The sequence below is a fragment of the Physeter macrocephalus genome, chromosome 9, assembly GCF_002837175.3.
Source record: "Physeter macrocephalus isolate SW-GA chromosome 9, ASM283717v5, whole genome shotgun sequence".
Lineage (NCBI taxonomy): Eukaryota > Metazoa > Chordata > Mammalia > Artiodactyla > Physeteridae > Physeter > Physeter macrocephalus.
In genome coordinates this window covers 13,589,383-13,616,278 of record NC_041222.1, presented here as the reverse complement: position 1 = coordinate 13,616,278, position 26,896 = coordinate 13,589,383, and the positions used below count along the sequence as shown (strand labels likewise).

Here is a 26,896-nt window from a genome sequence, read left to right as displayed (position 1 = left end):
GTACGGAGCAGCATGAAAGCACAAATAAATAAAGAATCTACTCTAGTCTGAAGGGTCAGGAAACTTTTCAAAGAGCTATAGCAACAACCTGAGAAAGAAGGAAGCATGGGTCTTTCAAAAGCTCAGAGCAAAGAAGGACTAAGAGGCTGGTGAACAAAAGTGGCTGGTGAGTAAGTGACAAGAACCAAGGCCCAATCAGGGGCCACACATCAGACTGTGTTAGGTCACTCATCATACTGGCTAGCAGTTGTCTACTTATAGGTCTTCTCCACCACACTGGACATTTATCTAGAAGACAGAAGCGAAGTCATATGACTCAAGGGCAACCAGAATACTGGCACCGACTCCCCACATCTAGCTGAATGGGTACGTTTCCCCTTCTACCTACACTGCACCACGCTTTACTCAAAAATGATGAGAAGGGCTTCCCTGGTGGCGCAGTGGTTAAGAATCCGCCTGCCAATGAAGGGGACACGGGTTCGAGCCCTGGTCCGGGGAAGATCCCACATGCCGCGGAGCAACTAAGCCCGTGTGCCACAACTACTGAGCCTGTGCTCTAGAGCCCGCGACCCACAACTACTGAGCCTGCACTCTAGAGCCCACGTGCTACATCTACTGAAGCCCACACACTCTAGAGCCTGTGCTCCACAAGAAGAGGAGCCACCGCAATGAGAAGCCCACATACTGCAACCAGAGAAAGCCTGCACGCAAGCAACGAAGACCCAACACAGCCAAAAATAATAAATAAAATAAAAATAAATAAATGTATTAAAAAAAAATCATGAGAAAAGGACTTCCCCACAGAGGTGATTTAGTCAATGCTACGATTACCACAGTGATGGGCCCACAGCTGGTACTCAGCAAGTACTTGGTGAATAAACGAATAAAGTTTTTAATTTAAAACCTCACAGCACACAAAATTCCAAGTTAAGAAAAATGCCTTTTGTTTGAATGACTAACAATCAGATAGCAATATAAATACCTCCACAGAATCCATCAGACCTTGCAAGAGGAGTTTCTGGTGAGGAAAATCTCCATCCCCAACTGGAAAATATCCCAGTGTTTGGATAGCTCTTTCTTTCATCTGGAAGTACACAGAATTTTTTTTTTTTTTAAATGAAGTATATAACAGCTTGGTCCCAGAAAAATGTTTCCAAAATGAGAAAGCAGGGAGGGGGAGTCTGTCTAATACATCAGCACAATTTTTTTTTTAAGTATCCAATTTTACAGAATTATGTCTATAAGACACTGGAGGTAGAAAGACATAAAACTGAGTTCATTAAGGGCCCACAGCTGCAAAAGAAGGAAGAACAAAGTCATTAACTAGTTCATTATCCTACAAGCTATAACAGTTATAAATGTAGATTCTGGGCCCAGAGGACCTAAGATCAAATCACAGCTCGACCATTTTAATAGCCTTTACAATTGTGTGACCTCAGGCAAGTTACTTCACCTCTCTGTGACGCTATTTCCTCATCTCGGAAAATAGAGACAATTGTACTTACTTCACTAGATCTTTTGGGGATTCAATTAATTAATACATGTGAAGCACTCAGCATATGCTTGGCAGATTGCCAAGTGCTCAACAATGGATGGTAATGAGTAGTTGCTAACATCTAATAAAAAGTACTGTGATCTCAGAAAGTTTTAAATAGTAGCTAGATCAAGAATAAAATTACATATTTATTAAACTTGTAGTAAACTGATTTTTCTGTTCATTAAATCATCTTATACTTCAACACTGAGGTGTTCTTATCCCAAAGAAAAATTTTAAAGTCTATGAAAGTTTTTATCTAAAACTAAAAAAACTGTAAGTGTCCTTCTCCTCAGAGATTACTCACACTGCTTACTAATGCCCAGATTTCTTAAAACCAAACTAGGTATAGGAAGTTAAGATTTAGATTTGGTCTGAAATTACAAAAATCATAAAACTATTTAACACTTTATTACCCCCCTTTTGCATGACAAAAGAATTACCTGATGCATTTAATATTTACCCAAATCTTAACAGTTATGGGCCTAAACTGGAATAACTGGGTCAAACGGTAGACACACAAAAGCAGTGCACAAATCATTCCCAACTCAAAATTAAACAGTCACCTAGACTTTCTTCTTTATCACTCTTTTTCACATTCAATCCTTCCTCCAGCTGTAATGCCATCTATCCTGACTATGATTCTGTTTTTATTCATTTATTTATCTATGAATAGAAAGAATTTCAGAAGAGAAGGATAAAAGGAAGAGACGTGCCTTATTTGTTTCTTTACTGGAGGGTATTCTATTTAGCAGGCTTTCCACAAGATGCAACTTAGTAAAGCCAGATCCCTCACTGGGGATTGGGAGTGGACCATTTCTGCCAATTTCACCCAGGGCTGTACAGGCAGCAATTGCCAGGAGGGGTGAGGTACTGTCCAAAAATGAGCCTGTAAATACATTTAGACAAAAGAGAATTTTATATCATTACCCCTGGAATCCAAAGCAACCAGCAATGTACTTAAGATTTTTTTTTAAAGACAGCAAACCAAAATCAAAGTCTATAACATATTTTGCAGTTGATAATTTGTTAGCATTTCTTTAGTAATAAAACACCAGAGTCATGTCCTTTCTTAATGTTTACATTTTTTCCCATAATGGAATCATCTCTGTTAAATAGAAACATATAGAAAAAAAAATATAGAGAAAAACTGGAGTACTTGCATTGTTATTAAAAACACAGAATTTATTTAGCATCAAAATTTTGTGAAAAAGCTCGTGTATTTAGAGTGCAATGCTATAAAAAGAAATTAAAATGTTACAATAAATTTTAACCTAATTCAAAAAAATTGTAACCTACTTATGCTGACATCCAAATCAGCATAAACACATTAATTACCGATAGTTTCTGTGGCACTCTGAATGAGTTCTTCTTGTTCGGGCAGAAAATCAGCATTTGTCTCCACATCTTGCTGCTCTGCCATTTTCATTTTCTTCTTAGCCAAATATCTTCCTACTGTGAATCCCAATGCAAGCAAGGATCCGTGCTGTATCTCCGGGCTCTGGATTTAACAACGCAATACCGTATGACTGTCTCTCTCACACGTGTGTGAATGCAATGAAATAACTGTGTGTTTACTACAGTCATCTCCCCAATAAAATATAACGCCAAAGAATAAAGTGATCATGTGAGGCTCCACTGGATGTTAATAAATCGGTTAGGGAACAGGAGAAAACTTGAGTTTCAAACACAGAATTCCGAGAAGTTAAGCTGAGTCCTGACTCACTTGGATTTAGATTCCCTAATCCCATACCTAACTCCAACTCTGGGTGAGGTGACTCCATTGCATGCTCTTATAAGCACCCACACTTTCTTCTAGCTTATAAATAACACTTAGGTAAATACACCGTCATAACTTTCAAGCATAATTTCCCTCTACTGCCAACAAAATACAACGAACAGATCCTATTTCTAATTGCTAAAACCTCCAAATGCAAATAAAACATTAGAAAGCACATGGTTTCAACAGTGTTTCCTAACGGGACAGGTACAATGAGAGGTGGCAGTAGATGGGGAAGAAAAAAGGAACTAACGTTTCTGAGCACCAAGCACTACTAGAGCTTCTCATATATCCACTCCCTGCCATATTCGTAGCACTTAAAACAATGCCTATGAGACACAAGGCACTCAAAATTTGTTGACTGAACTGACTGAATCCATGTATTATCTATCTCATTTAATCTTTACAATCATAAAGGCAAGAAATTTATGAGTTCGTTTTACAAGTGAAAACACAAAAACTAAAAATATATTAGATGCTTTTGTAAAACTATTTCCCACAAAAAAGGATAAAGACAAAACTGATAACATACATGATTGTCTTTTGTAGTCTTTATAAGCTGTTCTATCATTGACTTCAACTCGTTTCCTGACACCGTAGATACCACCACAGAATAAAACAATGCTGCCAGTTCACGCATCTCTTCTTTACTGCTATTCATCAGACTCTGAGCAGTGTAGAAAAAGAAATACACACATAATATATGATCATCTCCCTGCTGACAACGTCTAACATTTAAAACATTACAATGTTCAATCTACTGGTAACTATGAGAAAACAACACAACAAGCTATTATTTCAAAACGAAAAATAAAAGCGGAGGTATAGACCAAAATCTTAGGTGCATTTTCATCAAAGATACAAAGTATAAAACAGGTGGAATTAATACACAGCTGATCTGAAACAGAGGTCAGCATGTGTTTTCTGTAAAGAGCCAAATCTATCTCAACAATTCCACTCTGCTATTGTAGTGCAAAAGCAGTCATAGACAACAAATGGGTGTGGTTGGATTCCAGTACAATTTTACAGACACTCTAATTTTCACATGTCAGGAAATTTTATTCATCTTTTAATTTTTTTTCAACCCTTTAAAAATGTAAACAGTATTCTTAGCTTGCAGCCCATACAAACAGGAGGAGGGCCAGATTTGGTACATGGACCACAGGTTAATGACCCCTGATCTACAACATCAAAGGTCAAAAACTCTAAGATCATTTTAAAATCAGCAAATATTCACAAAGAATTAAAAAACCTTTTTAAACTAGAAGCAATTTCATGAGACTAGATTTTCCAGGAAAGTACAAAACTCACTCCTCTTGGTAAATTACCTTCATGCTTTCACACTTAAATAATTGGTACATTTTACCGTAATTCAAACTGCATTTTCCAAAAAGAACTACATTATGTAGCACAAAAGGTATACAAAACTGTATGAGTCAGACCTGTAATAAAAAAGATTATTCACTGTTTACCTGAAATTCAAGTTTAACTGAGTATCTTGCATTTTTATTTGCTAAACCTGGTAACCTTTTTGGTGTGACCACAGGACAAAAATACTCTCCAACATGGCCAGTGGGAGTGTGAATTGGAACTACTCATATGGAGGATGTGCATTATCTATTAAAATTGCATCCATGTGTCCTCAATTCCACTTCTGGGGAATCTATCTAAAAATATACCCACTCATATTCAAAACGATGGATTGTTCATTGCAGCAGACTGGAAGTACCCTAAATGACCATCAGTAAGGACCTACAATAAATTATGGCACATTCATGCAGTGGAAAACAATGAAGTTGTTAAAACAAAGGGGATGTTCTCTCTGTAGTTATATAGGAATAACTCTTGTTCTAACGCTAAGCGAAAGAAGTAAGGTACAATACAGTGTGAAAAGTATAATACCCTTTTGTGTGAAAAAAGGAAGAAATATCAAAAATGCTAATTTCATTTGTGTGTATATGCATAAGTAAACTCTAGAAGGGACACCATATACAAATAAGTGATAACCTATGCATGTCTGTCAGGTGAGAGAGGAAGAGGCAGGAAGGTGAAGGGATCTGGGTAGCTGAGAGACTATGCAAAGGAGACGTCTTACATAACTGTTTACTTAAATTATACATATTTATTACTTTTTTAAACTTTTAAAACAGAAAAATAATTTTTTCTTACTTATAAGACACCCAATTCATCTCCCCCTCTCACCTAAATGGATCACTGCAATACATGGACCTACACGCTTCCCAGTAAGTGTTTAATGATGAGAGTTTCAAAATGACCTAAAGGCAGAAAAGGCCACAGAAACACTGGTAGGAAGGTGACATCATGAGACCAAAGTTTAAAATATACACAATCGAAAAGAAATACACATGCACAGGATATACCTTTATCCATTCGGTTTTGTCTACAAATTTGGTAGCCAGCTTTTCTGGATACACTGAGACAGCTTCCAATAGACAGTACATGACTGGCAAACCTAAATAAGAAGGAATTCAGAACCATTCTGATTTCAAGAAAAGCAATAAACGTACAGGGATCCCTAAATTCCTTTAAAGCATAAGGCTACAGCTTTAGGAGGCATTACCCAGTTCTACAAAACAAAAGTTAAGCTAAATACAGTATGTGATTCAATACAGCAAACCTACAGACTTATTGTCTATAAAAAGATGCCCTGTTCTTCACACCCACTTCCAAAGTAAAAATATATTACCTATTGTTAAGCATTTCTTTCTGAAAAAAGAAATAGTGTAACAAAGATGAACTCAGGCGGTTCGTGCCCCGGTTCAGGAAGATCCCACATGCCGCGGAGCGGCTGGGCCCGTGAGTTGTGGCCGCTGAGCCTGCACGTCCAGAGCCTGTGCTCCGCAACGGGAGAGGCCACAACAGTGAGGCCCATGTACCGCCAAAAAAAAAAAAAAAAAAAAAAAAAAAGATGAACTCAGGCAAGTTTAGAAAAGAAACAAAGATTCATGTTCAGTTGTAGGAGAGAAGACAGAAAATAATTTTGCTATAAATTCTCAGCTGAGTTTAAAATTAGATTTTTGCTTAAGTGCTTTAGTATAATCCTCAGCGTCATGACCTCCTACCTCCAACACCTGCTAACAGCTGCTGAAGCAGGCCGATGTAGATCTGAACAGGGTTGGTTTCCCCACTCTTGGAAGAAGACGAGGAGGGTGTAGCCTGGCTGCCCGACATTAAAGTCCGTATATAGCGTCCAATGGCTGGGGCGTGATCTTGCATATCAGCCAAACTCTGAGAGGTGGGCACCACTCCCGCACTGTGAGCCAGGCACATGCGCAAGTACAGGACTATCTACAGACAGAAGGAAGAAGGACACCAGATAAGCGTCTCAAAAAGTCAAGACAGGAGATGTTCTTCAAAGTGACAGTTCCCAGCTTTGATTCCCCACCTTCCTTCATACAGCTATTCAACAACCCTCACAGAAGCTGGAAAACACGACTCAACGTGTGAACTGAAATTACCACAATGGAGCAGAATTTACATAACCAGCTTTTATAATCCAAAGAGTGCTTTTTAACAGAGTTTAATGGAGTTAAAACACAAACTCCACTTTTAAAGTCTAAAATATAACAAGGAAAATCATTATTTTGTTTTAAAGATGTGTGTGTATGTATGTGAGAGAGACAGACAGACAGACACTGGGCAGAAACCCGGGACCAATGATCTGTTCCTGTGGAACCTGAGCTGCATTTAATCTCCACTGACACAAGAATTTGAGAAAATGGGTTCAAATCATCTACAGAAGAGTAGCTACATCATTAAAAACCTCTGACATAAATTAGCTACTAAGGAGTCCTCTGGAAGCTCTTTCCTTGACAGCTAGAACAGGACAGGCAGTAATTTCATCGTGAGCCTTCTTACTCACTCTGAACAAGATTATCTCTTGCCATTTAATTAGTGCAAGTCAATGACTAAAACAATAGAATTTCCCTTAGTAAATGAGATAAATTAATCTAATTCTCCAACCTTCAAAACTGGATAATCCAAATAACCTCAATATATTGTTGGCTTTAAAATTCAAATGTAATTTGCTGTAAATTCCCAATAGCAATCAATGCAGAGCATCTACTTCTTTCACGAAGAGAATCTCACTGAGATAAATGTATTTCTAGACTCCACTATGATTTAAAATAATACCAATTACTAAGTACTGTTTTCCTAATAAACAACCTGGTATAAAACAATGACATCACTATATGGGTTTACCTAGAACACAAAAAATTCACGGTCATCTCTTTGACTGTGACATTATCGTTAAGAACCTTTAGCGAAAGCAAAATAGAAATATATGCCAGTCCTACCTCTCCAAAGGCTGCGGGGTTAAATGGAAGGACAGTGGTCCCAGTCATGTACTTGGCTGGCGTTTTCATTCGATGGGAAGCCTAATAAAAATAAACCCCAAAAATCAATTACTGGAAAATAAAGCACATGTACCCTTTCTCAACTCAAAAATAACTGTATTTCTAGCTACATTATTGTCTGCTACTGTTTTTTTCTAGTCAAAACATTTTTCCATTAATCATGCTTGACTGTGCACAGACCTCAAACTCTAAGTTACAGATGTGTTGCCTTTTGACTGGCTTGTTTAAAAAGAATAAACCTATAAATCAACTATACTTTAAAAAGAAAGGAAAAAAAAAAAAGAAAAAAGCTGCAAAGATGACACAGTAGCAAGTAAAAAATATAAAATAAAATAAAAAGAATAAACCTACTCCAGGCATCTACTGACAGTCACCCAGGGCGCTGCATGCCAGATATTTTCATTAAAAATAGAGATAGAAGGAAAATATTAGCACAAAAGCATCTTCTGCCCACAAATATGACAGTGTTATGGAGAAGAGAATCATGGCTGCTACATACTGACCTCCAGCACCCTTAAGATGTCTATCTAAGCAAAAAGCTAAGACCACCAGTAGAGGTGAAAGGCAGTAAGGTATCCCCCCAGCACACTAAGAGAAACATCAATGTAAAAAGTAGGATAGGGTCAGGGTGGGGGTCATGACTGTCAATACTCTGATCTACCAGCAATAACAGGAGATTTGCAAAAGCAGATACAATGCTCTCTTATGATCATGGTGGAAAAAGTCTGAACTGCTCCCTGAAGCATCCTTAAACTTATGCTGCCCTAAATAATGCCCTTAAAAATAAAAAAGATATATTTTAAGCATGTCATGCCAAGGGGAAAAATTTTAAACACAGCCAATAAAAATAATGGTACAGGGCTTCCCTGGTGGCGCAGTGGTTGAGAGTCCACCTGCCGATGCAGGGGACACAGGTTCGTGCCCCGGTCTGGGAAGATCCCACATGCCGCGGAGCGGCTAGGCCCGTGAGCCATGGCCGCTGAGCCTTCGCGTCCAGAGACTGTGCTCCGCAACGGGAGAGGCCACAACAGTGAGAGGCCCACGTACCGCAAAAAAAAAAAAAAAAAATGGTACAAATGAACTTATTTACAAAACAGAAACAGAGTCACAGTTGTAAAAAACAAACTTATGGTTACCAGGAGGGAAAAGGGGGGAAGGGATAAACTGGGAGATTGGGATTGACATATACACACTACTATATATAATATAGATAAATAATAAGGACCTACGGTACAGCACAGGGAGCTCTACTAAACACTCTGTAATGACCTATATGGGAAAAGAATCTAAAAAAGAGTGGATGTATGTTTATATATAACTGATTCACTCTGCTGTACAGCAGAAACTAACACAACAGTGTAAATCAACTATACTCCAATAAAAATTTCAAAAATAATAATAATAATAAATAAAATAAACATAGCCAAAATGTTGAATAACATAAAAGAAATTGTAAGTAATTTAGATTTGGGCAAAACAGATTAATTACATTTGAGATTTATATTTTTCCTTCACTTCTTACCTTCCTCTTATTGTATTAACATTGTTAGAAACTTTACTAACTATTCAACATTTCACGATTAGCATTTTAAAATGTGTCACCTAAAAAAATATAAGTTTATTTTCATCATTCATTATATGACTTAAACTATTATCTGAAGTTAAATACCATACCTTTTCCTGGATATAATATACCATTTCTGGGAAAGATGGCATCTGCTTAGAAGCACTTTCTTTTCTGTTTCTACCAGGAAGACACCTTAAAACTCGTTGTGCCTCTCCATGAACTTCCTCTCGTCTTTCAGAAAGATAAATAAGAAACATAAATAAATTTCACCAACTGGAGAATGATCATATGAAGACTAAGAACAGCAATTTTATTTGTCATCTGTCTTAAATATATTTTTGGCTATCTATGCAAAGAGGCATAAAATACATGATAAGCAATCGCTTGTTTTTGGAAATTTCATTAGATGTGGAGAGTCATGTGGCTTTCATCTTTGAATTTTACCCACAGGAAAAAACAAGACAGGGTATGACTACAGGTCTATATATTGTATCAAGGGAGCCATACTTTTAACTCTAATAAATTGCTCCTAAATTCCACAGACGAACACTGCAAACAACATAAATTTTATCCAATTTTCAAATAAATTTTAAATGAACCCAAATTCAAATTAACACCTTTGAAACTTACGGATCTCCTGCAGCTAATAAGAGCAAATATCTGGATGGTATATGATCTGAGGGAAACACCGTGCTGGCAAATTTCACAGCCACTTGTCGAACTTGAACTTCAGGCTATTTGACACATAAACGCACGAACACACACACACACACACACACACACACACACACACACACAGATTAAAAAAAAAAAGAATTCAATTACCACCAACTCATTACAGTCGAGTCATTTTAATTGTAAACAATCAAAATTTAAGTTGATATTTCAATAAATATATCTAAATAAATAAAACATCATTTAGTCAAGATCTTTAATCATGTTGTTCAAAAGTCTTTGGACAATGACGTTATTTAAAGAATACTATTATGATCTAAGAGGACGCTCCAAGTAGAGCAGGAAACCCCACCAAGACCATAACCAGAGAATCTCTCTGTAGATGAACATCCTCAGCCCAACCGTCAGACCAAGGTCACTTGGCAGTTTCTAGCCACCAACTCTGCTTCTCCAACTCTTAAACTCAGTCACAAGAGTGAAATTCAGATATTTTGCAGGGAACACAAACAGAGCTTACTTGGAATCCCTACAAATTTAAAGCAAAATACCACCAACGCTTTCAGATTAGCTCTTAAATTAAAACTGACTCCAAAACAAAGCTTCAACTACATAAATATATCCAATTAACTTAAACAGATTAAGATTGTAATCTACGAATACAAAGTTCAACCAGAAAAGCAGTTGTAGAGTCTACTGATGCTTAAGCTTTATTCTCATGTATCTTCCCCCTGGGTCATTCCTCCAGTCACAACATAAGTGAGATGAGAGATGCTTAGAAACATGTACTACCTCATTTATTCAGGTGTTCTTGCTCTTTAGCATTTTTGGAGCTACTGTAAAGGGCAATGATATTAAGGACCAGTCTATATGATTTAGCCCAGGGTCTGGCTGCCTTACATGTAGTCCGAGAAAAGAAAATAAATTACCTTTGGCTTCGTAATACTGTTACATGATTTGATCTGCATAAGTATAACCAGCACCCATGTGCATTATACAAGCATTCCATTTCCTTGTAAGGTTACCTACAAAAAGTTTTAAGTATTTGACTCTAATGAGCTTCCAAGTAAGCCTATACTTCTTTGTCCATGTTATATGATCATGAACCAGGTACACTGGACACCAAGAGCATTTGACAATGGGACACTATATATAATAAGCCTTCTGAGTGTACATAATTATCCTGTCATATTTCAACAGAAACCAGATACCTTTCTGAACCTTTAATAATTCCTCAATATAAATGTGTTAATAAACATGGCTGAAGACCTAACAAAGACCCAATGCAGCCAAATTTCAGTTAAGATGCAATTCATAGTAATCTCACCAATATTTGACATCATTCCCTCTTTAATCTCCCTCTCTACTCCTAGAAATGGAGGACAAAGAACTGACTAAAAGCAAATACATAATATATTATTTTATACTGCATATTATATATCACATATACGTATGTGCATATAACCACAGATATTAAAAATTCTCCTGCAAACTCCCATGGCAGGCAAATGAAGAGGACTAGAAGGAAGAAGAGTATGTATGATGGTACTCGCTTACTTCCTACAGACTCATTGTGATCCATAAATTGTATCTTTCTTTCCTTCTGCTTTTCTCCCCCAATGTTACCTACAGAACTCCACCTCAGTGGACTGTAGTGCTCAGCTACCACTTAAAACAAAACACTTGCAACTGGGAAAGCATGATATTAAGAACAGTTTTCCAACAAGGAAGGCTTTAAACAGATGGCCTCTGTGAATATCACTACTCCTTCTTCCCTAAAATCATATTCCAATAACGAAGAATTAAAAAGAGATCATAAATCACAGTCCAAGTGAAAGCAAATATTCCTCTTCATTATAGAGAGTTAAGCCAAAAAGCAATTCAAATTTGGTCTTAAAAATGTAGGACTTCCCTGGTGGCACAGTGGTTAAGAATCCACCTGCCAATGCAGGGAACACGGGTTCGAGCCCTGGTCGGGGAAGATCCCACATGCCACGGAGCAACTAAGCCCGTGTGCCACAACTACTGAGCCTGCACTCTAGAGCCCGTGAGCCACAACTACTGAGCCCATGAGCCACAACAACTGAAGCCCATGCGCCCAGAGCCTGTGCTCCGCAACAAGAGAAGTCACCGCAATGAGAAGCCCACACACCGCAATGAAGAGCAGCCCCCGCTCGCCATAACTAGAGAAAGCTCGCGCACAGCAACGAAGACCCAATGCAGCCATAAATAAATAAATTAAAAAAAAAAAAAAACCTGAGAGCTTAAAAAATATGTTTTAAAAAAAATGTAAAATGCATATACTACCAGCCATTGTAGTTCACATGGCTGGACCTACCTTTATTAAGTATGAAGCCACAAGTGCCTCCATGAGAGTCCGCTGTGCTCCTTCCAAAGTACTATAAGCTCCAACCATCATGGATAGTGCTTCTTGAATAGCGAGTCGCGTCTCGGGCTCTTCCTATGAAGATGATAAAAACAGTGTTTCCCTCCCTGTTGGGTTTCCAAGTGAGCATCTAAACAGAAAGCATACACTTGCCAGGTGTTTCCCTACCTTACATAGGGCTTCAAAAAGCTGCTGCACAAGAGCTATATCCTTAGTGAATAAATGGGGCATTCGACTGTAAAAGAATATGAGGTCATCATTACTATCAAAAATTTCCATAAGATGGAAAAAAAAAAAAAAAGAAACTAAACACAAGCTTTCCTAAACTTGCACTTTTACTTCTGAACCATGTGAGCATCACTGGATTACCTCCCCCAAAGAACCAAACACTTTTTAAAGTAAATATTTAATTCTTCAACTGTCTAATAATGTAATTCTAGATTAATATACCTATTATCCAGATATTCTCACTAGAATATTCCATGCATTCAGTTAACATTTCTGATTTTAAAATAAAGAAAACAGATGAGACTAAATGCTATTTAAACTAATGACTCTGGTGACAAGGAGCTTTGTCACTTCATGCCAACACACAAGGGACAAGGTTTGTTGACAACCCTATGCTGTATCAGCTGATCTGAAGTGGCTGTCTTCTGAGCCCCCAAACTCCTTCCCTACACAGTGCAGAAGAGCAAGACCTAGTCTACACAGGCCAACACAGAACCTGTGCCAGGGTGTAAGCAGCACCTAGTACCACTGAGGATGCTGCTCCCCTATCCCACTGCTCTGAAATACAGTGAAGGAAGAGGAAACCAGGAGGAACTGGGTGCAGGAAACCATACTAAGCAGAAAAAAAAAATCTAACTCTGGAAACAGGGCCGCTCAGAATCATAATATAATGCTATCAGAAAAGAGAATCACTAGAAAAACTCTTGATTATAGAGAGTATAAACACTGGTAGTAAGTAGCAACAAGAACACTTAAGGTCAATCAAATGTCTCTAGGGTACAAGAAAACCGTAACACATTATGACAATCCAGTTCAAAATCTCATTTCAAGACTGCCATTTAATATGGTAACACATCTTCAGATGTAAGTTAAAATGTCTCACATTCATTATCCTTCTACAAGGAAGACATTTCTAAACAACCTATGACCCTTTCAGAATCATAACAAATTTATTCTCCATCCATTATTAAATGCCACAATTTTTCTTAGTTTACCAACAGGATATCTCTCACTGAAAAAGAGTTTACTCACCTGGAGAGTTTTCCCACAGCTGAATATGCCATTGACAGTAGCTTAGGGTCCTTGAAATTAAGGAAAAAAAAAAAAAAAAAAAAAAAGAGAAAAGAAAAAAGCAGACAGAACAAAAAACACAGTAAACAGCAAAACCTTTTTGCTGCCACAGCTGAATATGCCATTGACAGTAGCTTAGGGTCCTTGAAATTAAGGAAAAAAAAAAAAAAAAAAAAAAAAAGAAAAGAACAAAAAGCAGACAGAACAAAAAACACAGTAAACAGCAAAACCTTTTTGCTGCAATTAAATGCATTATTTTACTCCTTGTTAAACCTAGGTCTCACCCTGCCTAACTATATGATATCAGCATCTGAACAAAACAAACAAAAATGTCCAAACCCAGAATGCATCACACTACTAAAAGGAAAAACAAAACAAAACTTTACATCCCCAACTTACTCCAAAAGGAAAATGCAGTGGTCATATATGAAAAGGTTCTCTCAGCTGGTGCTAAGTTCAGGATAGTTTCAATACTATATAACCTGCAAATACCAAAATTCACCACCAACGTACTAGGAAAACAGCTTAACTTATTAGAAAATTCACCTGCCCAACAGGCTAGGTTCCACTCTCTCTCACCCAAAATTGTAGTAAGCTGCGGAGCAACTGTCTAAAAATCTGCACCATAGGAAACAGCTTCTTCTCATATCTTCCACCATAAAAAATTAAAGGGATCATAGTATTCGGGTGAGTTAGTGAGGTTCCCACTCAAGATACAGATAGAATTTTACGTGGTTTTATGAGAACCAATAGTCTGACAACTGTGAGCTGAAGTTTATACATTTAACATAGGATTCACACACCTACATGGCCACTCTTACAGACTCATCTGTTGGGAAGACATGCAGTGTCATCTGGAGGTAAAAGGATTACAGCCCTGTAGTTTATCTGGCCTCTCTAACCTACCTTCAAATATACAGTTCCTCCCCTAAAAGCCCCAAAGCATTTTTATTTCTACCAACCATCCAAAGAATCTGACTACGCCATAAAAATAATCTGAACGTTTCCCAAGGCCTTAAGAACCATGCAAGCTCTATTCAATCAACAGAAGACAGGAGAGTCAGACCTAACACTGCCCCAAAGCACAGCTGCACAACAAATGAACAGCTTTTCATTAATAATATCTACTAATATGCCTTTACTGTGCTGAATAATTTACATGAATTATCTCATTTAATCTTCACAATAATCCAATGAAGTGATACTATTATCCTCAATTTTCTGATAAAGAACAGAGGTCCAAAGAACTTAAGTAACTCACAAGGAACAAAACTAGAATTCAAACTCAATTCTAAATCCAAATGGCAAAATACTGGTCACTATACTACTGCAAACATGCATTCATGTTTAACTAAGACTTAGGAAGAAATACTAACTAAAGTTCTTGAAACCTTACCTTTTTTAGCAAATTCCCCTGAAATACTAGAAACGATAGGAGTGATACAGCAAGGAAAAACAGGATTTGAAAATCTACAATCCAAGGAATCCTGATTCCACTTAGCTTAAGGAATCAAAAATTTACTGAATGCATGTTCTGACAGTTTGTTTGTTTTATCATCTTTATTGGAGTATAATTGCTTTACAATGGTGTGTTAGTTTCTACTGTATAACAAAGTGAATCAGCTATATGTCTACATATATCCCCATATCTCCTCCCTCTTGCATCTCCCTCCCACCCTCCGATTCCCACCCCTCTAGGGGATAAAAAGCACCGAGCTGATCTCCTTGTGCTATGTGGCTGCTTCCCACTAGCTATCTATTTTACATTTGGTAGTGTATTTGGTAGTCTGACAGAGTTTTGAATCAATAAAATCTCAGTCCCTAAGAATTAACACTGTTTCTCAAAACAAGCAAATCCAAATAGATCTATATGGAAATAAATCATAAAGTAAAATTTAATTCTTTTCATTCCACTTTTACACAGTGCCTAAAAGTAAAATAAAATGTACTAGCTTTTTAAAATGTTATTTAGGGCTTCCCTGGTGGCTCAGTGGTTGAGAATCCGCCTGCCGATGCAGGGGACACGGGTTCGTGCCCCGGTCTGGGAAGATCCCACATGCCGCGGAGCGGCTGGGCCCGTGAGCCATGGCGGCTGAGCCTGCGCGTCCGGAGCCTGTGCTCCGCAACGGGAGAGGCCACAACAGTGAGAGGCCCGCGTACCACCAAAAAAAAAAAAAAAAAAAAAAAAAAAAATGTTATTTAAAGAAATGATAAGACCACCTCAAGATCCGTATCAGTTTTTAATACTTATTTTAAAAAAAAAAGGGCAAAAGATGGTGGTAATTTCTAAAATTTGCACTTCAATTAAAAATGTTAAGAAATGATGGAACAACAGCAAACTTTAACTATATCAACATACAGACCAGCAAAGTTTATAACAGAAAATACTTTAAAATATAAAATGTTAACAAAAATTAAAAAAAACAAGTCACTTACTTCTTTATATTCATTGATTAGCTTGGTGAGGCCATTCAAAAGCATTGGACCTAATGGCTTAATCTTGATTTCTGGACAGCTTTTTAAAAAAATAACACAAGGCAAGATGTAAGAATCTCATAATTACATATCTTTTCAGATTATTACTTAAAATAGAGACATAACTGAAGTAAATTTAAATAATCTATTAAAATACGAAATATTTTAAGATAAGCAAACACGATTTCTTTCTAGCTAAGATATACTTGCATCACTTCATCACTCCAACAGCTTGAAAACTTTATAAATAGTTGAAAAAACTTACGTTACACAAATGTGATGCACAAATTGTAGGGATAATGTTCTTAATTTTGAATTTGTATTTGTACCAAAGAGTCCATCATACACCACCTATGAAAGAGGGACGTCAAGAATACCAATTAACAAGAATAGCAATTTACTATCTTCAAATACTATTAAGGATTCAACAGTAGGTCTTTTGCACTACACCTTGTTCTTCAAAATTAATGCAGTTCTCGTTCATACAAATATTTAGCTGACGGCCTTAGGAAGCCAATCAGTAGCTTCAATTAACAGTCTGTGGAGTAACAACAAACACAATGGTAGATGTTATAAGTGCAAAATTTGTGGGGCTACCACTAGGAAGCAACAGAGAGTTCACGCTGCAGTGGGCTGCCACTCTCACACAGGGGACATGAGAAGATTATTTTGTGGGTATTAGGATTCTTAATTACATGTGGACTCATTTTGAAAACATAAATAACTACAAATAAAGTGTACACCTACAGGATGTCTATGAATATTCTGCCACAAACTTCTAGCTGCTTATTATATAATGTAGTGTTACTACAACCAAATTTTCTGAACCAAAATTATCAAAACACTGTCAGGGAAACAGTGCCTGGAAAGTGAAATGGAAGAAGCTCTGTGATTATTTTATGTTTATGGAAACACAGAACAGAGTACTTGAAATCAGTCAAATATTAGAGAGCCAGATACTACTGGGAATGGAAGTTGTATCACCTAAAAGGAGGAAGCAGCCACTTAAACAAATAAGCGTTAAGAGGGAGAGATGCAAAGGCAGAAGCCAATGTCCACCACACACATAGAGTGAGCAAGAGGACAGTGTTCTTACTTTGGGACTGAAAGAGATGAGAGGCAGGAAATGGGAACATTTCAGATAGGAAGGGGCACACCGGAGCGAATCCTGAAAATGGAGTAGATGTTTACCAGGCTACAGGGGGGAGGGCCACTATGCCAGGAGTGGAGACACAGAGCCATGAAAACAGCATACTTAAACAGCAACAATCTCTGTTGGAGCATAAGGTACAGGGCAAGGGTATGGTGAGATACGAGACCAGAAGGGAAGTAACTGCTGCCTTTCCACCATTTACTGAGAACTTGCTAACTGAATGAGTACTAGCCACCCTGCTCTAAAGCTTCTCCCTGCTAACCCACTCAGTCTTTACAACATTGCTATGAGGTAGCTGCTATCATTACATCCATTTTACAGATTTTTTTTTATGTTTAAAGAAAAACAGGAAAAACCCTGAGGCTTATTTAAGATCAAAAGTAAGTAACTAATGACAAAATTATGCTCAATTGAATCTGTCTCCAGAGCTGAGCTGGTCATTACTTGGACCAAAAGGCAAGAGCTTTTCCAGAGGGGCTCATATCCCACACCAACAGGGTCCAAGGATTTCCAACTGCAAAAATAACTCTGGTGGCAACACAGAAAACAGACTGGCTGTGGGGAAGACTAGAGGCAACAAGGAAGACAACTGTGGCAAGCAGAACAAGAAGTGACAATCTCCATTAACATCAGCATTCAGTAGATGGGGGTGAAGACACTGAGGCAGCAGCATCCAGAGGCTGTGGCCACTGCCTTCACGAGGGATTCCAGTCAAGGATGACTCATTTTTCCACCTAAGTGACCAAGTTTCTGGTGCTACCATTTCTGGAAAAAAGCCACTCAGAAAAGCACTAGTTTGAAAGGAATTATCACCATACATTTAGGGTGAATGGTAACCATATACAGCATATATTCTATAATAAAAATTTATAATATATATCTTATATATAATATACATTTATATATAAGATATATATATTAATAAAATATATATTTTATTATAGCTATAATTAAAAAGTATTTTCTGCAGCTAAACGTGAGAGAGAAAAAAGAATCTCATTAATCTTGTTATACATATCAACTTACCTCCTAAATATCCATTAACGCAGTTCTTTGTCTAGTTAAACAAACATGAAAGCTGTAAACAGGCCATTTTTCTCTGGAAAGAATGAGTTACCTGAATGTTAGCCGGGAACGTTTCAGCAGCTTGTCTAGAACGAAGGAGGTGGGGGACAATCTTTAACTTAACCCTCGTACTGACTGGGTCCCTTTTCAGCTCTGGCTTCAGAACTGCTCCCTGTTGAAAAGATGTGTGATTATAACTCAGCACTTCAAAATGATTGTGAATTGAAAAAAATCATGAGAGATCATCTAAATCAATGGTCCCTCAAACTTGTTTCAGGATCCCTTTATACTCTTAAAAATTACTGAAGCTTCCAAAAAGCTTTTGTTTATACTGAATATCTATCAATATTTAATATACTAGAAATTAAAACTGAAAATATTTTAAGTACTTATTCACTTAAAAATAATATTAAACCCATTATATACTTTCATAAATAACACATTTTTAAGGAAAATAAAAAACTACATTTTCCAAAACAAAAAACTGCACTGAGACAGTGGCGTTGTTTTATATTTTCTGTAAATCTCTTCACTGTCCACCTTAATAAAAGAAAGCTGGATTCTTGTATCTTTGTCAGCATTTAATTTGTTGTAATATGTTGTTTTGTTTTAAGTATGTTAAAAAAAACAGCTTCAGGGCTTCCCTGGTGGCGCAGTGGTTGAGAGTACGCCTGCCGATGCAGGGGACACAGGTTCATGCCCTGGTCCGGGAAGATCCCACATGCCGCGGAGCGGCTGGGCCCGTGAGCCATGGCCGCTGAGCCTGCACGTCCGGAGCCTGTGCTCCGCAACGGGAGAGGCCACAACAGTGAGAGGCCCGCGTACCGCGCAAAAAACAAAAAAAAAACAAAAAAAAAAAAACAGCTTCACAAAGATATATGACTGGAAAAGTGGGGATGATTTTAGCCTTTTCAGGTAATTACAGATATTTGGTGCCACCCCCAAACTTGATATGCAATAGGTTCTTAAAGGTTAACTGCCATGTGGATTTGAAACCATATCAATGGAACATCTGCATACTGTTCTACTAAATTCCACCAGTCTATGTGCATACTGAATGGCTCCCTTACCCTGTATGCTTCTGTAACATCACTGGTCATTTGGAAAATACTGGCTCACCGAGTTAAGCAAATATTTCATTATAAAACATCCACGCACACACAAAAAAACCACGTTAATATCATGACCAATCTCATCAGAAAAGTCTGTAAGTACTGACAAGCTGTCAAGCTCATCGTGATGAATACAAATTTCCCAAAATTCTAGCTTTTGCTTAAAAGCTCAACTTTCATCTTTGCCAATAAAGCATGTTAACTGTTTTCTTGAAGCCTCATTTTTTCATTTTAAAAGAGAAAATACATGCCAAATACTCATCTCAATAGCTAGAGTTTGCCTCTCTACTCTTTTTTTAAAATAAATTTATTTATTTTTATTCATTTATTTTTGGCTGTGTTGGGTCTTCGTTGCTGCGCGTGGGCTTTCTCTTGCTGCAAGCGGGGGCTACTCTTCGTTGCGGTGTGCGGGGCTTCTCATTGTGCTGGCTTCTCTTGTTGCGGAGCATGGGCTCTAGGCAAGCAGGCTTCAGTAGTTATGGCTCACGGGCTCTAGAGCACAGGCTCAGCAGTTGTGGCACAGGGCTTAGTTGCTCCGCAGCATGTAGGATCTTCCTGGGCCAGGGCTCGAACCCGTGTTCCCTGCATTGGCAGGCGGATTCTTAACCACTGCGCCACCAGGGAAGCCCAGTTCTTAGTTTTTTAAGGAACCTCCATATTGTTTTCCATAATGGCTGTATCAATTTACATTCCCACCAACAGTGCAGGAGGGTTCCCTTTTCTCCACACCCTCTCCAGCATTTACTGTTTGTAGATTTTTTGATGATGGCCATTCTGACCGGTGTGAGGTGATACCTCATTGTGGTTTTGATGTGCATTTCTCTAATGATTAGTGATGCTGAGAATCCTTTCATGTGTTTGTTGGCAATCTGTATGTCTTCTTTGGAGAAATGTCTGTTTAGGTCTTCTGCCCATTTTTGGATTAGGGTGTTTTCTTGATATTGAGTTGCATGAGCTGCTTGTATATTTTGGAGATTAATCCCTTGTCAGTTGCTTTGTTTGCAAATATTTTCTCCCATTCTGAGGGTTGTCTTTTTATCCTTTCCTTTGCTGTGCAAAAGCTTTTTTTTTTTTTTTTTTTTTGCGGTACGCAGGCCTCTCACTGTTGTGGCCTCTCCCGTTGCGGAGCACAGGCTCCGGACGCACAGGCTCAGCGGCCACGGCTCATGGGCCCAGCCGCTTCGCGGCATGTGGGATCTTCCCAGACCGGGGCACGAACCCCTGGTCCCCTGCATCGGCAGGCAGACACTCAACCCCTGTACCACCAGGGAAGCCCTAATATGATTTTTAAAACAACTATTAATGGTTTAGAAAGCAAACAAATAATCTTGTATGTCTAGGTTTCAACTTGGAACACTTTTAAACACAGTTAACTAAACAGAACTTATGTTATTAAGCAAACATCTTATTTCCAGAATTCAGAAGAACCCACCTATTGTTCTAGATTCTAGACCACGGGTCAACAAACTACAGCCCATGGGCCAAATCTGGCCTACCATCTAATCTTAGTAAGGTCTGTGAGTTAAGAGTAGTTTTTACATTTTCAAATGATTTTTTAAAAATCAAAATAATATTTTTTAAAAGTATATTTCATGAAAATAATATGAAATTCAAATTTCAGTAACGATAAAGCCTTACGGGCACACAGCCATGCTCTTCAGTTCTGTTCTGCCTATGGCTGCTTTCATGCTACAGCAGAGTTGAGCAGCTGCAGCCTCAAAACGATATATCCAATAAAGCCTAAAATATTTACAGAAAAAGTTCATTGAGGCATAATCCGGACAATCATTATTTAAGCACCTGAACTGAAAACACCAGATCAGGTAAACAAAGTTACCAGGAGAGTTTAATCCACCTAGACTAGTATGGCTTAAAACTAGTATCAATATTTCCCACAGCATAGGTTCAGCTTAAATCAAAATAACCTGGAGAAAATGTTCAAATACACAGCCATGTCAATAAAATGCTTTTTATGATGATGTAAGAGTAAACAAAAAAAAACCTACCTCTTTTGTCTTCAGTGGTATATCTCCAAGGTATACCTTGTACATCTTATTAATGATGGCAGGATTATTCCAGTCAATCAAGCTAAGGAAGGTTTCAACAAAGCTTGTTAAAATTATTATTTTTTTCTCCCACTCCAATAATTTCAAAAAATCACAGCCTCAATATGTGTTACCAAAGAAAAATATTATAAATACACAAATGAAATGGGCAATTGACACTGCAGAAGAGAAGGAAAGGGGTTAACTTCTATCAAAGTTAGTTTTCAAACAGAAAAAAAAAAGTCACTTATCCCACCATGATTCAACGTAAAATAGATCAGTGTATCCAGTGGCCCAATTTGGTGCTACTCAAGAAATCTGGACTGTCTTCCACTCTCAGGGGCAATGCCACGGAGCAGTTCCAACACAGCAGAGCCATACTACACTTGTTCAAAGAGCCCTGAGGCATGATTCTTCTGTTCAGCCACTTGGAAATTCAAAAGTGATACAGAAAGTGACAAAAAACATTTTACCCATTAAAGCCACAACCCTAGGAAGCTTGCAACCCATGGCATTTCTCAAATACCATGTCACCGTGACCCCCGGTATCCCCCTCTTATCTCCCAGCACCCACTTGCAATTTTAGCATCTAATTCTACAGAGCAGTCCTGCTGCTGTTAGTCACTAAGACTTATTCCTAATAGGGGACCACAATAAGGTGACTTACTATTGATGGGCACCCACCCTCTGCAGCAGCCCCTGCCAGTCATTTTATAAACCTAGCAATAACGCAATCCTGCATTTCACTTGATTAGTGAGATTTAACCATACTCTATTCTCTCTTTTGACATTGATTCTGCTTTCAAACTATGTTGTATTTGTGCAAACGTAATTTATCATGCTGCTTTGACTGTTTTTCTAATTCATCTCTTCTTTCACAGCTTATCAATCCACCTCTTGTTTGGATATCCACAATTCCACTAGCCTCAAAGACATTCTATAATTCTACTTATTATTTACCTATATCTTTCCTCAGCTGATTGCTACTAATTCTCAAGCTCCATCTTTGTTTCCTTCCTATAAATACTTCAGGTTTAGAGATTTTTGACAAAACACACACACACTTCAGTAAAACTAAAAACTTAATAGTGATTAACTAATAAGGATAATTTTCACTGTTTCTTCTACTTTTCCTCTTGCCACCTTTATAGTTTTAGTTTTCTGATTACATGCTTGTATAAATTCAGAAATGAATAACACAGAAAATAAAATTCCTTATAATCTGCACCATAACCCTCTCTATTCCTTTTCAATAACCACTAACTTTGGTGTATCTTTTTCTAGACTTCTTTCCTATGCATGTAAAATAGTTGGATGGGCATGGCAAGTAGATAAAGAAACAGACGTATCACCTGAAGAGATACTTTTATTTAACAAAATGGGATATCTACATATTGTTCTCAACTCACTTTTTACCTCTTAACAATGTTAGGCTATTTTTTGGAAAATACAATTGTTTTAATAGATAAAACCAAAACTAATTAGAATACTTCAGCACAACATTTATAGTTCCAACAATCCAATCTACTGTATGGTGTAAAGAATGGAGTCAGTTCAAACACAATGAGAAGTTTTAAAGGAAGTTTTTTTGGAAAACAGAATGGAGGTTCCTCAAAAAACTAAAAAGAGAGTTGTCAGTGAGATCCAGCAATCCCACTGCTGGGCATATATCCCAACAAAACAATAATACAAAAAGATATATGCACCCCTATGTTCAAAACAGCACTATTCACAATAGCCAAGATATGGAAACAACCTTAAATGTCCATCAACAGATGAATGGATAAAGAAGATGTGGTACATATATACAATGGAATATTACTCAGCCATAAAAAAGAATGAAATAATGCCATTTGCAACAACGTGGATGGACCTAGAGATATTCCATTTTGTTAACTACATTTAGCATTAAAATAAATTCAAAAAAGAACTATTCCATAATTTGATTTTTTTAACGAAGTATCTTCAATTTTTCATGTATTCTCCAGTCTTTGCACATGTCATTTATTAAAATCAGTACATATATAATTTTGTATTATGCTTTATTCATTTGCCATTACTTGGAGGCAATTTACATGTTGCTTTATTATTTTTATAATTATTTGGGCAGATATATAATATTCCATATAGGTCACATAATTTATTTATTTACCTCCTGTGGAAATCTGAATATGTTTCCTTTTTTTTTGAACAACTACAGGAAATGGTATAATGAATGAAACTGTAACATTTTTCTAAATATAATATTTTTCTTCTTTTGAATGATTCTTAGGATAAAATTCCCAAAAGATTCAGATAAAAGATTGTAAATATTTTTATGATTCATTACCTACTACAAACTGCTTTCCAAAAATTATTTCAACTTACAGTGTCAATCAACAGGGTGTAAGAATAGCAGTTTCAACAGAAACTTAAATGGCGTAATCAACCGTTGCACAATTTTATTTACCAATGGGTACAATTTGGCATACCACTGTTTTTTTGTGCATGATTTGATCTCTTAAACACAATATTTTCTATGAGCCTATTTACTGTATGTATTTCCTCCTGTGTACATTAAGATCTATTCAACACCTCTTTTCATGGGACCTGATTTTCATCATATTAACCATAATACCTACATATCCTTTATTAAAAGCCATCTCAAATAATCTGAGATAGAGGAAGAATCAAAAATGAATAACTTCCAGGTTTTGACATTTTTCTTAACATCAGTTCTTTAAGTTCACTTACCTAGACAAAGGTGTCAAATCTTACGGTTATAATCCTAACCCATTCCAATTTTAAACTACTTCTCCAAACAGCTTTTCTTCTTCGTCTTATACAGAATTCTGCTCTTTAGCAAACTGTCTTTCATACAAATTAGGTATATTTCACAATCTCATAAACTGAATGTCTCACTACACAAAACCCAAAAAGAACAAATATGTGCTGAGCAAGCTTTTAGAAATCTAGCCTCTTTTTAATTTCGAAAGTTTAAAAGGGAAGCAGTTTACCTTTGCTTGCTTTTCAACTCCAGGTCCGCTGCTGTGGCTACACTGTGGCGTGTGTCACTAGAAGCAATCACCAGGTGGAGAACAGCTTCGAGCTCAGGCACCTGCTCAGCTTCTATGAATTTCACTATACCCAATTTGCACTGTAGATAAATGAAGGGAAGGAAAACCACTGATCAGAGAAACAAAGACCACCAACCTAAAATATGTTTCACATATCAGTATACTCATAAACCAAAGATTAATAGAACAACAGTAGCCACTCCTATTTAGGCTTACAATGTGCCTGGGACTATACTAAACCATATATATTCATGATTTCATTTAACCCTCACAACCTGTGAGATGAGTATCATTATACCTATTTTTCTGATAAGGAAACTGAGGCAAGGCTGAAGAGATTAAGACACAGTTAGTAAACAATGAAGGCATAATCCAAACCCAAGTCTCGGACTTCAAGGCCATTATGATACGAAGCCTTCCTACTTAGGTTAACAGCCTCTCTAAACTGATGAAGCCTTGAACTGAAGTCCAAATCTGGAGCCTCCAGGCAGAAATGGGGTACATCAGAAGTAAAGTACTCCATGGATTGTTCTGACAGTTCAAAAAGAACTAAACTCACAGTCCATGAAGTTCTCATCTATTGTTAACATACTAACTCTGTCCTCAATATTCTTACATACTGAAAAAAACATGATTTCAAACATATGCAAGAATTGCAAATGCAAGTGAAATTCTAATCAAACAGTATTTAATCTAACTGGCTAAAATGAAACACAGACTCAAGAGAGATTCTGCTTAGAACTTCATGTAATGTGAAGGAGCTATGAATTTCAATACAAATAACTCTATTTAGGATAAATATACCTGAAAAATGAAACTTTACCTTTAAGAATCAGTTACATGATAGTTCTCATGTATATGAATTAGGACTGATAAAGTTTACAATAACTAAATGACAAAGGATGCAATTAAAAAGGATCATAAAAATGCCTGCCTTCCCTCCCCATGTTCAACACAACTGACCTGCAACAAGAGCTACAACAGAGAAGATGCAAGCATTTATTGCACCCAGAGTTATGGAAGTCAACTACACAAAGATATACACAAGAAAGTGTGCAAAGGAAACTGAGAACACTACTCATGTCCAGCAATAGGAGACTAGTTTAAAAAATATGTGGTTTACACATAATTACATTTAATACAGACATTAAAAAGGATATTATTTAAAAACCTGATATACTATTAAATGAAAAAACTGAAGTTCAAATAGTGTGTTATGTGATACGTAAAAATGTATTCCGTAAAATTATATTTGTGTACACACACATGTACACAGAGCAGGCTGTAGGTGAATGACAAACTAGGGTGGCAGGATTCCAGGTACTTTTTAATTTCTCGTTATAATGTTCTGTATTACTTGAACATTTACATTATCACTAACTTTATCACTTGAAAAAAATAAAAGCTGTCTATCTGAAAGAAAAAAATGTAAAAAACAGAAGAGATATTTAAAAATCAGAGGAAAACAGCTTTCATCCTTGAAACTAAACTGTTCAACACTAGATCATGAAATAGACAAAAGGCATACAGAAGCCCTTAGAAATCAGCAAATAATGACCAACGTAAGATTACAATTTGTAATGTTAACAATGATTCTCCAGCACTTAATAGCTTTAGCCCTCAGACAGACCTAGATTCAAAGCCTACTACTAGGACTGAGACTGTGGTGAATCTCAAAACCTCAATTTCTTTTACAAAATGGAACTAACAATTTCTATACCTTGTCAGGTTGGTGTGAGAATTAAATGAGATAATGTATTCAAAGTACTCAGTATAGTACCTGTCACATAGATCACACTCAATAAAGAGTAGCTTCTGTTATTATTTACCCTTCTTTCTTACTTACATCATGGTTTAAGAAGAAAAAAGATCTATAAAACACGAAGATGTTAATCTAATCAAATAGAGCCCTTGCTGAACAAATCATTCTATAAATTTGTTGAGTGGCAAGAATGCCCACTTGCCTTTTTCCCTTTCCTGGGAACACTGTTTTGATCAGTGATCACTTACACTGCCAAAAAGAAAAGGATCAAATCATTTAGACTGCCATGGAGAGATAAAGGAAGGATTGGAAGACTAACCCATGTTGCTTGAATTCCAAAATAATTACATACTGATCTCATCTGTTCTTCCCTGAGGTGCCTGATGACACAGACACAGTGAGGCACCTTCTCTGTAGAGCACCAGTCTTTTTTAAAAGCTGCTCAGAGAACATCTGTGTCCTGTTTAAATCCAGAATAAAATTCTTAATTCCAATTTTTCAATTCCCAGGAAGAAATATAAAAAGGCGTCATGCTTTTCCCCCATATGGTCACTTGTTCCTCACTTTACACAAAATGTACAGCCCTAAAAAGCTGAATAATATAAGATAAA

At 37.1% G+C, this 26,896-nt stretch overlaps 1 protein-coding gene across 7 annotated transcripts in view; it reads right to left on the bottom strand.

Annotated features, from left to right (window-relative positions):
* Positions 1 to 26,896, bottom strand: part of ECPAS (Ecm29 proteasome adaptor and scaffold) — a 102,109-nt gene that overhangs the window by 31,746 nt on the left and 43,467 nt on the right. For all 7 annotated transcript variants that reach the window (XR_003681146.2, XM_024126067.3, XM_024126068.3 and 4 more), the window contains 17 exons: positions 24,464 to 24,603; positions 21,429 to 21,510; positions 18,363 to 18,482; positions 16,358 to 16,443; positions 16,054 to 16,132; positions 13,579 to 13,628; positions 12,487 to 12,553; positions 12,271 to 12,393; positions 9,891 to 9,994; positions 9,368 to 9,491; positions 7,634 to 7,714; positions 6,398 to 6,623; positions 5,696 to 5,787; positions 3,847 to 3,981; positions 2,873 to 3,035; positions 2,251 to 2,423; positions 983 to 1,084 (listed from right to left, as the gene is read on the bottom strand). Coding sequence is in view for 6 of the 7 variants with exons in the window: in XM_024126067.3 (XP_023981835.1) it covers positions 983 to 1,084; positions 2,251 to 2,423; positions 2,873 to 3,035; positions 3,847 to 3,981; positions 5,696 to 5,787; positions 6,398 to 6,623; positions 7,634 to 7,714; positions 9,368 to 9,491; positions 9,891 to 9,994; positions 12,271 to 12,393; positions 12,487 to 12,553; positions 13,579 to 13,628; positions 16,054 to 16,132; positions 16,358 to 16,443; positions 18,363 to 18,482; positions 21,429 to 21,510; positions 24,464 to 24,603 (1,947 nt within the window). In the remaining variant the exon portion in view is untranslated. The remainder of the gene's footprint in view (positions 1 to 982; positions 1,085 to 2,250; positions 2,424 to 2,872; positions 3,036 to 3,846; positions 3,982 to 5,695; positions 5,788 to 6,397; positions 6,624 to 7,633; positions 7,715 to 9,367; positions 9,492 to 9,890; positions 9,995 to 12,270; positions 12,394 to 12,486; positions 12,554 to 13,578; positions 13,629 to 16,053; positions 16,133 to 16,357; positions 16,444 to 18,362; positions 18,483 to 21,428; positions 21,511 to 24,463; positions 24,604 to 26,896) is intronic.